This window comes from Melopsittacus undulatus, chromosome 1 (genome assembly GCF_012275295.1).
Source record: "Melopsittacus undulatus isolate bMelUnd1 chromosome 1, bMelUnd1.mat.Z, whole genome shotgun sequence".
NCBI classification, from domain to species: Eukaryota; Metazoa; Chordata; class Aves; order Psittaciformes; family Psittaculidae; genus Melopsittacus; species Melopsittacus undulatus.
This window is the reverse complement of record NC_047527.1, coordinates 118,349,647-118,361,863: the sequence shown is the minus strand read 5'-3', so window position 1 is coordinate 118,361,863 and position 12,217 is coordinate 118,349,647. Positions and strand designations below refer to the sequence as shown.

General features: G+C 37.2%; 1 protein-coding gene across 1 annotated transcript in view; it reads left to right on the top strand.

The window, feature by feature from the left end:
- The window catches only part of LOC101874605 (mannose receptor C-type 1), a 56,008-nt gene that overhangs the window by 21,312 nt on the left and 22,479 nt on the right, over positions 1–12,217 (top strand). Inside the window, exons 7-14 of the mRNA XM_005152958.4 lie at positions 648–830; positions 4,008–4,165; positions 5,118–5,231; positions 6,525–6,640; positions 7,871–8,019; positions 9,462–9,661; positions 10,193–10,317; positions 11,470–11,557. Coding sequence (XP_005153015.1) covers positions 648–830; positions 4,008–4,165; positions 5,118–5,231; positions 6,525–6,640; positions 7,871–8,019; positions 9,462–9,661; positions 10,193–10,317; positions 11,470–11,557 — 1,133 coding nt within the window. The remainder of the gene's footprint in view (positions 1–647; positions 831–4,007; positions 4,166–5,117; positions 5,232–6,524; positions 6,641–7,870; positions 8,020–9,461; positions 9,662–10,192; positions 10,318–11,469; positions 11,558–12,217) is intronic.

Below are 12,217 nucleotides of genomic sequence, written 5' to 3'. Positions count from 1 at the left end.
TGATAACACCAATGTTTTTAATTCTTGCTAAGTAATGTTCAGTCTGACCAAAGACTTTCTGAGTCTCATGCTCTGCCAGGGCGGAGGGGAAGCCAGGAGGAAGCAAAGACAGGACACCTGAGCCAAACTAGCTAAAGAGGTATTCCATAACACAGCACATCATACCCAGGATGTAGAACGGGGGGCAGTTACCCAGAAGGGCCAGATCAGGCTGGGTATCAGTCTGGGGGTGGTAAAAAATTGTATTCTCTTCTCTTGTTATTTCTCTTATCGTTATTATTATTGGTGGTAGCAGCAGTGATTTGTGTTATACCTTAGTTACTGGGCTGTTCTTATCTCAGTCCGTGGGAGTTACATTCTCGATTCTCCTCCCCATCCCTCCGGGAGTGGGGGGGAAAGGGGGGAGTGAGACAGAGACTGCGTGGTCTGATTTATGGCTGGGCTTAAACCATGACAAAGGTGCAAGTATTTGCAGCTGTAGTGTGTAAAAGAAATCTGTAGGTTTCATAAGTTTTACTTATGCAATCAGATTATTATCCCTGTATTTTTCATCTGTGCTGCTAAATCTTTCCTTATGTTTTAAGTGGTTCTAAGTCTTTAGTTAAGAATAGAATTCTGAAACTCTTAATGGTAATTTTTCTTTTCAGAGACTAATGTGCCTATTAGATGTCCTGATCAATGGATATCATATGCTGGTCACTGTTACATAATTCACAGGGACCCCAAAATATGGAAAGATGCCTTAACATCTTGCAGGAAAGAGGATGGGGATCTGGCAAGCATCCATAATGTTGAAGAGTACAGCTTTGTTATTTCTCAGCTTGGGTACCGTGAGTATTTTGTTACAATAACATATATATGTTTATATGAAGAAAATAAAGAGTTTTCAATGTATTTTGCCTTTTAATAAAAGGAAGAGACTGTTTAAAAAATACAGAAAAAATTGTACTTATCATCGATTGCAGGAGAAGTTACATTCTAAATAGAAAGAACCTTTGAAAGAAAAATCATACAAGATCACAAAAACTGAGCAAACTCTACTGACACAGAAAAGCTGTGGTTGCTGTTGTGAATTGCATCAAACCCAAACTTCTGTTTTTTAGGGTCTGCTTTTACCTCTTTTTATACAGATTAAAACAATTTGCAACTTTTTCAGAAGCTGGAAGGATTTTTACTATTGGTCTGCAGAGATAGATGAGGTGAAGCAGAGTTTGTTGGTCAAAGACTGTTTGGGAAGATCTAGGTCCTATTACCAGCACTGCCATGGCCTTATTCTCCAAGTCACACTGTTTGTGTTTCTTCTGAAAAAGGAAGCTGTCTGTCCCAGTATGTGGATTCAGATGTGCCACAAATTAAATGTGGTATTTAGGTGCTTAGATTCTGAGCACGCGATCCAGTTTTTGCAAGGCAAGTTAGCCTATGGGCTCTGTGTGTTCATTCCAGGAGGTGAAACCATGCTGACACTCAGGTAGTTTTGTGGTTGCTATTGCTGTGCATGAACCTAATTTTGCATGCAGGATCAGTTACTGCTTTTGATGCAAGCAGCATGTTCAAACCTATGTATCCATCTTTGCAGTAACTGATCTTATATGTGCTTTTAGTGCCAGGTAAATGTAATTTAGAGAAAGTGCAGTAAGCTGCTTTGAGCTTCAGTGTTAACAGCAGTCTTGGCATGGAAAACATAAAATAGCTGATATGTTTTACTTTTGTAACCTAGCCAACTCCACGGCAACTTGTGCTTGTCTTCACATTCCTGAAAGAGTGATTTGTTGTTTTTTCATGAACATGAAACTTTTTCAAAGGAGATTGTTAAGAAAGGTGAGACCTCCTGATGAGACAGTAGGACATTTGAAAGAAGTTAGGCTCTTCCTTCATTTTCTAAAGGAAATAAGTTGCATTTTCACCTTATTCCTTGAAATAGATTTTTTCATACTTTAATGCCTTCTCTGAAGACCTTTTCTGAACTGACTATGCTGCAATGTTTTTGTAAAAGTGAATGTTTCTGAAGCACAAATAGTCCTGAAGGAAACCAGGCTTCTCACATATGGAATACTCACTGCAACAGCCTATTTTGAAAGCATTCTTTTCAGAGGAGTAAAACTGGAACAACTAAAGAAGCCTTTTAAGGCAGTTTATGACAGTATCAGATTACCCTTGTTCACCACTGAGATGAGAACACCATGTATTGTAGTGCCTAGAAAATCTTGTTTGCATCAGAATTCTGCCTTACAGAAGAAACAAAAGCCTGTCTTTGTGCCAAACATTTCACAGGCCAATGATAAAACAATGGAAGAAGGCTACAATGAGATGATTATTGTCATAGTAGTCGAACTTTCATTGTTGCTACCCACAAAGGAGAGGAACATGAAGAAGAATAAAGAAGTGCATTCTGGATGTTTACACAGAAGTCCAGCATGTGATGTGGCACAACTGTGGTTCATTGCATGTCTGAGGGAGTAGAAAACAGCTTATTTGCAAGTGGCTGGGGGAAAAAAAAATCTTAGTGTTTGGTCTTAGTATTTAGTCTTAGCTTTAGAGATGACTGCAAAATGCTATGACAGCATTTCTTCTTCAGGGAGAAAATGTTACATAGTAAGGGGCTTCACAGAGCCAGAAATGGCTTTTGGCCATTTCTGATTTGCATGGCTTATGTGGAAGACTCTGATGTAATAACCTTGTTGAAGAAAGCTGTTTGTTGCTCATATTACTGTGGTGTGAGCCCACTAAAGTAGATTCTGGCTATGGATGAGGCCTTTGCTTTATTAAGTGCTCAATAAACACAGACAGCAAGATTTTAACATGTAACTAAACAAACAAAAAAAAAATAGCATGGATGGAGGTAGCTAAGGAAGGAATGAGAGCATGATGGGCTATGGAACTGGAACAGGTTTCAATTTTGCTTGCAGAGGAGACTTTAAAGTGAGGGTACTGAGATGTGATGTTGGGGGACTTCTGAATATGAAGAGCAGTCTGGAGGAAGAGATAAAGGTGCCTGTTTGAAAATGGAGCTTGATGTCCCATGAATCCAAGCTCTTCTTATTAAGGGAAAGATGGTAGAAACAGTGCTAAGAGGGCTGATCATATTTAGGTATAATAAAGATGGGGGAGAAGGAAGAGAAAGAGGAGTTGACTCCCTTAAAGTGTCAGGTTGGCAGGGTGATTTTTGCAGCAGCTTGGTTGGCCAAAATGGGAAGCCTCATTGTTCCTGTAACTAGCAGATGGGAGAAATGTTACAGGAGAGTTTGAAGTTATGGGGGTATCTAGGAAAACTTTATCTGAAATGTGTTAATCAGAAAGGATTGCCTCAGGGGTATGTCTTTTAAGTCTTTTACAAGCACTACTGTTGCTTCTCACAGCAGCAACAGAAAAGAAGTTGTTCCAGTTCCATTACGAGACCCATTCCTGCAGCTGAAGTTTTTTGGGTGGGCTCACAATTCCATTTTTCTTTTCTGTGAGTGATTTCATTGTCAGCTTGACTGTGGTCAATCTGGATAGAGGATATTAGAGGAAAACTTACAGAAGAAGGCAAGAACTGTGATAATAAACTGAACAGAAAAAGCTCTGAGTGCTGTAGATGGGTTGTAAAAATGCAAGGTAATAAGCATTGGAAAAAACCCTCTTAGAAAGTAGTTTCCTTGTCAGTGAAAAATAATCGTAATGAGTAAATTCTAGCAACCAAATAGTTCATACTCTGCTTGGATAGACTGCTATCTAAGGAAAGTTCTGTGCATGTAGCTGATCATTGTGATCTAAGTCATAGTGCAGTGGACAAAAGGAAACACCTGCTGCCTTTACCATAGGCTGGATGGCAGACTAGAAATAATAATTTATAATACTGACTGGAGTGTGCGTGTGAGGAATGATCTGCCCTCTTTTTGAAACGGGGAGCCTTAATTTCCCGACTGCATTTTAAACTTCCTGAGAAAAAATTATTTAGTGTTCTACAAAGATAAAAATTCACATTGTGTAAAATGACTGCTATCAGCCTTGTTAACTGTACGTTTTAGAGCCATCTGATGAGCTGTGGATTGGGCTGAATGACCTAAAGGTTCAGATGTATTTTGAATGGAGCGATGGGACACCTGTCACCTATACCAAGTGGCTTCGTGGAGAGCCCACTCATGCAAACAACAGGCAAGAGGACTGTGTTGTTATGAAAGGAAAGGTAAAGTCATGTAGTTATTGAATTAATTACCTTATAATTCTATTTTTCAGTTGGGCTTTTTTCTATGCAAGAGCAACAAAGTAGGGGATATTACTGTTTGAAGCAGCCTATTTTAGAGTCTTATAGATTATTTTTTGAGGAAGGATCTCTGTTGGTTTTGTTTGTCTTCCTTGGGAAGCAGGCAAGTGGTGGCTTTCCTTGCCCTTCAGTATCCATATTTCTGGATTTCAGTTTGTGCACATGGGTTTTTTTGAAAAGACTTAATTTCACTGTTAAGTACATGGACATGCAAATGCTTTTCTTCAGTAAGCTACCAAGGCATTTTGGGTATGTTTGAACTTTTTCTGCTGTGACTGAGTATGAGATATACACCTAGCTTTAAAAATTGCACTAATAGTTTTTAATGTGTTGGAGAGAAATGTCATCTTTATATTACCTTTAGAAAAGAACAGAAGCCTTAATTTTCTTGCTCTAAGCAAAGTTATAAATCTTAGGTCTAGGTGAATTAGATGTTATGCTTGGATTTACACTGCTCATGCAGAGCTATGAGAAAATTAGTTGGCAGTGGCATTAGTAGAAGCCTTTACTGAGTGACTGTATGCCTACAATTAAAAGACTGCTTTGAAAAGGCTGCCTTTTGGAATGTGGCAACGATTGCTGACCAGGTGTACTACAGAAACTGAGATAATAATTGGTGTGAAGGTCAGTCTGTGTGTGATGTTGCAAAATGCTATTTTTCCTCTTTGTGATAATTAAAAATATCGAAGGTGTAAGTCATTGGCAAATCAGCCAGTAAAAATAGGTTGGAATGAGGTTGGAGTTAAGTACTGAACTTAGATGTAGGTTTTGCTTCTTTTAAAGCTAGTAAAAAAATCATTAAATACTTAAAAGCATAAAGCACCTTTTTTGAGGATTGGATCCCACTTGACTAATGTTCTGTTCTTATGTTCAGGATGGATTTTGGGCAGACCATTCTTGTGAAAAGAGAATTGGCTACATCTGTAAAAGGAAACCCATGTCAGAAGGTCCTGCAGAGGAGGAAATTATTGACATGGGCTGCCAGAGGGTAAGTGAAGAAAAAGTAGTCTGATCTGAATAGGCTGCTAGGAATGGCTAAGAGGCGAAAATGACACCTACCTCACAGATTAAACATGAAAAATAGGTTCTATATTGTCATTATCAGAACATCTGGCCTACTAATTTCTAGGGCAGGTGGGATAGGCATTCATTAACACATGAATAAATCTAATCCGTGACTCATTTGGCTCTTAATGCTCCCTTACTTTATTCAAGATTTAAACCAAAACTCAAACCTGTAGTCCCTGCAGCTGGCCATTTTTGCTTGACTGGCACTCAAGCCTTTCTATGGAATTGACCTGTACCAGCAGTTGCTCTTCAGCTCTGCCTACAATTTTCTTCAAGATGATTTGTAGCAGGAAGGGTGTGCTTGCCTATATACTATTCTCTAGGCTTTGCTGTGGTCTCTGGCAGTGCTCTCTACTTTGAAGAATTTGCTATGAATGCCTGAACAAAATTAATCCATTGTGCTCTTTATAAACTGCCAGCGGATCTATTGTTTATTTGGTAATGTTTGCCTTCTGGTAACGTAATACTCAGTAATTCTGAAAAACCTACTGTAATTTCTTATGTCATAGGGAATCTTACTGGCTTTTTGTCTTCCATGAAGAAATTGCCTTTTCTCCCAAGTCTGCTTTACACAGCTGCAGAGGAAGTCTTTGATATTTATTCCTAGTATTTGTAAGAGTATCTGGGAAGCTTGCAAATATTCAACTGCTGAAAAAGATAGAGAGCTCCTAATGCTTTTGGATGCTATTGTTGCCTGGAGAACTAAGTACATGCTCATAGTCTCATAGGTGAGAAATTGAAAACCATCAAAAGACAATTTGTGTGAATTGTGGCTGGACACAGAAAATTTCAGAGCATATTTCAGAATTAATGACATTTGAATGACAAAATATTAGAAGAGTGTTTTAATGTTAGTTAATAATAAACAATCTTGTTTGAGGTGTCATTCCCTTTCTGAGAAGCAAAGCTGAAATTTGCTTCTCAAGACTATTCTCATGATTGCACAATGCCTATGTGCTAGTTATAATCCTATGCTGAGCACAAGGTACACAGCAAAGCCTCTTCTGCCTTTGTAAATGGAATGCACTGATTAAAAATCATAATATGTGAAAAATAATATGTTAGAAAGCTTTGTTCCTGCTTGTTTCCAATCTGTCTGTTTCAGTTGATCCTTTGTCTGATTGTTAGCTGAAAGTGGTGTATTTTACTTTTTTTTTCCAAGAAGTTTAGTAAAGCTGCAACATATGTGATCATTTGATGTTTATTTTGACAGGGTTGGAAAAGACATGGTTTTTATTGTTACTTCATTGGAAATACATTTGTATCATTTTCTCAAGCGAATCAAACCTGTGGAAGGCATCAGGCCTTTTTAGCAACTATTGAAGACAGGTATGTAAAAGGCTACTTGCATTAGGGGATCACATGCTGCGGATTTAACATCTGGCATCAACTGAATGTTGTACTTTGATCCAGACAAACATCTTGCTTGAAAGGACAGCTATCTGTAGATACAGAGCTTCTAACAGTTTCTGCATGTAATTCAAATCCAGGAATGCAGTTTATAGTAAAAATAGGTGATGACTTTGAAATCAGTATTGGTGTAGATGGTTATGTCAAGGGAAAAGATAGAGTTATATTTCCTATTTTGTTAATTGTAGTGGCTTGATGATGGGTTTTAGTTGAATGAGAGATGCAGAATCCAATTTTGATTATTATATTAAGAGATATTGCTCTGAATTCCTTTCAAAAGGTACCTGAAAATCCATCACAATTCAGCCAGGGTTCTGTGTGTGCTAAATCTGTGAACAACTGGTGCACATGGAATGTTGGGAAGATGAAAGGGATAAGAACAGCTTATTTTGCTTGCAGTTAGCTCAGTGCTTTTCCCTTTCTCTAATTTGTTTCTATGTAATCAAAATAGATATTTTTGACTTTGAAAACTCTAGCTGTCAGGGATGGTAGCTCTCTAAATATAGTTAGCACTGCAGCTGTCATAAAAATGTTTTAACATTAATGTGGTCTTCAGACTATACATTGTTAAGGGGAGACTTATTTACTTTGATTTCTGAAGAGCTGTTTGTTTAAAAGCCATAATGAACTGTGGCAGGTGTTACCTCTACATAGGTTTGTTTCCTAAACAACTTTTCTCGAGTGATCATTGGATGTAATTTGTAGTGATCCTTAATTTGATAATTTAGTATTATACTACTCTAGCCTCAATTTTTGTATATTTCAACAATAATGCTGAGATTCTTTTTCCAGTTTTGGATTTGGCTGTAGCAAGAAATTGGTAAAACACAAGGCTGCTAGAAAATCTCAAAAAAATACAGTGGTATAACACATAGGTCATGTCAGGTTTCTTCTTTCCCATCAATTTCATTTCAATCTGATTATGTCACTTTCTTTGCTGGACATCTGAAGAGAAGGCAAAATACTCTGTTACTGAGGCTTACAAAATATCTGTTATGTAATGTTTTGTTATGTGCTTTGCTGAAATAAATCCATCCAAGCTGTGCTTTCAAGAAGGTACAGCAGTTGTCCTGTGAAAATAACAAGCCTTTAGTAATTTTAAAAATTAATTTAGTGGTATTAATTTAACAATTGTGTTCTTTGGAACAGGTATGAACAAGCCTATCTGACTAGCCTGGTTGGGCTGAGAACTGAAAGATACTTTTGGATTGGACTTTCAGATGTAGAAGAAAAGGGAACTTTCAAGTGGGCTAATGGTGCATCTGTTTTATTTACACACTGGAATTCTGAAATGCCAGGTAGGTATGGCTCTATACTGTTTAATGAGTTCAGTGCCCAAAATATACTGCTCACTATTTGGATTTTTTTACTTCATTCCGTAGTTCTCACTTGGTGGTATAATGACTCAAATGTTCTCAAATGTACCTGGCTGCTTTCTCAAGCATGAAATCCTGTCACTGACTTCATGCTTGAAATGAGTTTTTAATATGACCTTGGGAAGAAACCTTAAGCTGAGATCAAGTTTCTGATTTGTGTCTGTTCTGGGAAGGTTTGTGTCTGTACTACTCTGGAAGTGCAATCTCTGCTGGCATACTGCACCCGGCTTGCAAGTACTGCCTGTTCATATTTCATAGTGCACTTGATCACTGCATGGTCTGAGGTGTGTGAAATCACAGCATGCATGAAGCATCTTGTTTCTGGTCCTAGAGAAAATGGGATTGTGGGGAAGGACAAGAGGGCCAAGGCAAGATTTGTGTTTAAGTTTTTTTTAAAGTTTAATATCTTTGCAAGATTAATTGTGATTTCATTCTTTACTGAGTTTTGTTGATGAAAACATTGCTTTTTCTTTTTCTGTTCTAAGGTAAGACTATGTAGACCACCAAGCCAATAATATGCTAATATATAGCAAGTTCAGTTTTTGAAAACCATAGTCAGACAAACTTCAGAAACCAGCTCTAACTGCATCTTCAGTTTTAGGGGAGGATTTGTTGGATTGAAGGTTTTGATGTTGCTGGAGTCAGCAACTGGAGTTGATTTGTTGTGAGGCACAATTCAGTATCTCAAATGTGGATGAAACCCAGAACTGTGTTTTTTTGTTGTTGTTATTGGTATTGGGTTTTGTTTTGTTTTTTTCTTTCTTTATGAATTGGAATAACAAAATAACAGAATGGTTTGGGTTGGAAGAAATGTGTAAAGGTCTAGTGTTCATTCTCGCACCACCATGGGCAGGGACATCTTGAACTAGAGCAGATGGCTCAAAGTCCTGTCCAACCTGACTTTAAACATTTCTGATGATGAGCCATCCAAAGCTTCTTTGGGCAACCTGTTCCAGTGTCTCACCATACTCATAGTAAAAAAAAATTTCTTTCTTATGTCCAATTGAAATGTGCTGTCTTTTATTTTAAAACCATTGCCCTTTGTTCTGTCACTACAGATCCTGCCAAAAAGTCTTTCTCTGTCTTCCTCATAAGCCCCCATTATATGTCGAATAGCCTTGATAATGTCTCCCCAGAGCTTTCTCTTCTCCAGGCTAAACAACCCCATGCATGCAGCCTTTCTTTACAGGAGAGGTGTTACAGCCTCTGATGATTTTTATGGCCCTCTTCTGGACATGCTCTAACATTAGCAACATTTTTGACTCTACAAAGACTTAATTTCTGTCAGGATAGAAAATGAAGTTTTCTAAATTCTTATGTCTCCCTAAAATATGTTGCTTTTGTGCATTCCTGTTTACAACCAGGCAGAAAGCCAGGTTGTGTTGCCATGAGGACTGGGATTGCAGGTGGATTATGGGATGTAATAAAATGTGAAGAAAAGGCAAAGTTCCTGTGCAAAGTGTGGGCAGAGGGAGTGACACTTCCACCTGTTCCTACAACAACTCCTGTTCCCAGGTGTCCAGAAGGTTGGGACTCAAACAATCGTATTAGCTTCTGTTTCAAAGTAAGTATATTGCTTATTTCTGCACTAAGGTAGCTTCTATTTGCTGCACATACATTCAATAAAAATTGGTATACATATATCTGATTGCTTCCTAAGTTTATTTACGGATTATATGTAAAAGTCTTTTTCCTTTCTAATGAAATTCGCATGGTTTTGTTTATTAAGTTAAAATCTGATCTTCAGGTTTGATCTTCTGGTATTAATTTCCCATCCTTTGAAGACTGAATTTCCCACTTTTTTAAGATTGAATTTCCCATTCTGTTAAAGAGTCAAAGTGCATTTCTCTTAGCTGTTGTCTTGCAGCAGATACTTGTGTCAGCAATGCTAACTTGTGTCGGTTTGCTAACTTGGCTTAAAGATAGTCATACTAAATGAGTGTTTCACAGAGGTGAATGCTTATGAACCCTATATTCAATTTCTCTAATCCCCACAGAACAAGTTAACTAAACGAATTGCTTCTGGGTAGCTGATGTTTCTTGATCTTGTGATCTGTATGGTTTATTTTGTCTGATTCCAAAATGCTCTCTTTAGTCTTTTTCAAGACCAGAGCAAAAGAAAACATGGCTTGAATCTCAAGAGTTTTGTCGAGCTGTAGGAGGAGATCTGGCCTCCATTAATGGTAAAGAAGAACAGTATGTGATATGGCGTTCTATTGCGTAAGTACCTGCAGTCCATTCACTTTAATTAGCCTTTTGATCTTCCTGAAATATTTAGCTTTAGGTGTGTTTTCTTCAGGATAAACCAGTCTGGATACATTATCTGCATCTGTATAAGCACAGCAAAAAAACAGAGCTGATGAAATAGCAGGAGTTGTATGACTAGCAACAATCATCCCAGAAGCTAATGCTAAAATGAGACTGCCAAGATATCTAGTTGAGGCAACATTTATCATCTGATGTAAAATCACTAACTGTGGATTTGGGAATACTATAAAATTACCACAGATACCAGTTTTCACATAGCAAGTGTACAGACAGGTGTGATACAATTCTGGTCAAGACATTGATTGTCACTTTTATGAACTCACCAGAAACCAAAAAGAGCAACTTAAGATTCACTTTTTCCTACACAGGGAATTTAAATAAGGTTAGTAAGTCCCTAAGCTGTGAAAAGCAAGTGTGAGATTTCTGAATGAGATCAAACACTTTTAAAAAGGTAACACTTGGAATATGATCTGAATAGACTGGTCTCAATGAACCTCTACATCCCTGTCTAACTAGGAAGCAAGGCTGAAATATGGCAGCCTTGCAAAATGCTACAGCCATACTAGAATCCCATATAGGCTCCATACTTACAGTAAGGAAGAAGTGTCAGATGTTGCATTATCACAAAGTGACTCAATGTTTTCAGATAAATCAGTAAAATGTGTCTGCTTGCAGACAAGAATTAGTTTAAGGTGCAATTTTTTTAATGTGATTCAACTGCAGCAAGTAACTGTGTTTGGAAACTGTAAGAGCCTTTACAGAGAAAATGGAGAGTTGATAAGTGGAGCCACAGTAGCTAGTGAATCATTATACGACAGTGTTAGGCCACATTATTTTCAGGAGTTGGATTAGATCGGGACATTTTCTTAGTCAGTATTTCAATCTGTTTGAATTAACATATACTGATAACAGCCAGAAGTGGTTACATTTAAATTAATTTCTACCGTGGTTCTTACTGTTTCTAACAGGTTTAGGGATTATTACAGTTACTGTTGTGAATGATAGATTATTAAAAATATTACAATGCCTTTATTAATTCGGGGTTTATGTTTAAACTTCTAACAAATGGGACATTTATAATTACTTTTTGGCGGTTATTTTTAGGAACAATGGCTATTACCACCAGCATTTCTGGATGGGTTTATATTACTTGAATCCTGATGATGGCTTTGTTTGGAGTGATGGATCTCCAGTGAGTGATTTAATTTTCCATAGCTGTTATTTTGCATTCCCTTTGCTTCTCAAATGTGTGTGGTATATGTGTTCCTGTGTAATTTTATGCTTAATCATAATCCTCCGCTGCATCACGCTCTCTTTAGGAAAGTTTATGAACAACAATTTCTTGGCTTGATTTTTTTTTCTTGCTAAAGCATACTATTTTTTTTATAAGAAAATGTGCATTGAATTGACAAAAAAAATAAATCCATGTAGACCAAAAGGATGTTCTTGTAAATACGAGGATTTTTTTCGACTGAAGTGGTCTATCTATAGTATTTCTCTTCTTTGCTAATTAGATCTTTATCTGAAATGGCCTACCTTCCACAGAGCTGAAGGCAGTTGTTTTATGTCAGTGTGATTTGAGTATACTTTAGGATAAGACACAAAACTGTAGAAGCAAAGGAGGTTTTGGAGATGTGGGTGTATTTCATGAAAGGCTGATCAAAATATATTGATGGAAGTTTATTGTACAGAAAACTGAAATTGAAATTTATACAGAAAAATTACAATAGCAGTAATATATTTTCTGAGAAAAATGCAAACTTTTATGTTGTGTCTTAATAATGTTCTACTTGGACTCATAGAATATTTATTTAATTTAATATCAACATGTAGCATGCCCCATCATTGTTAA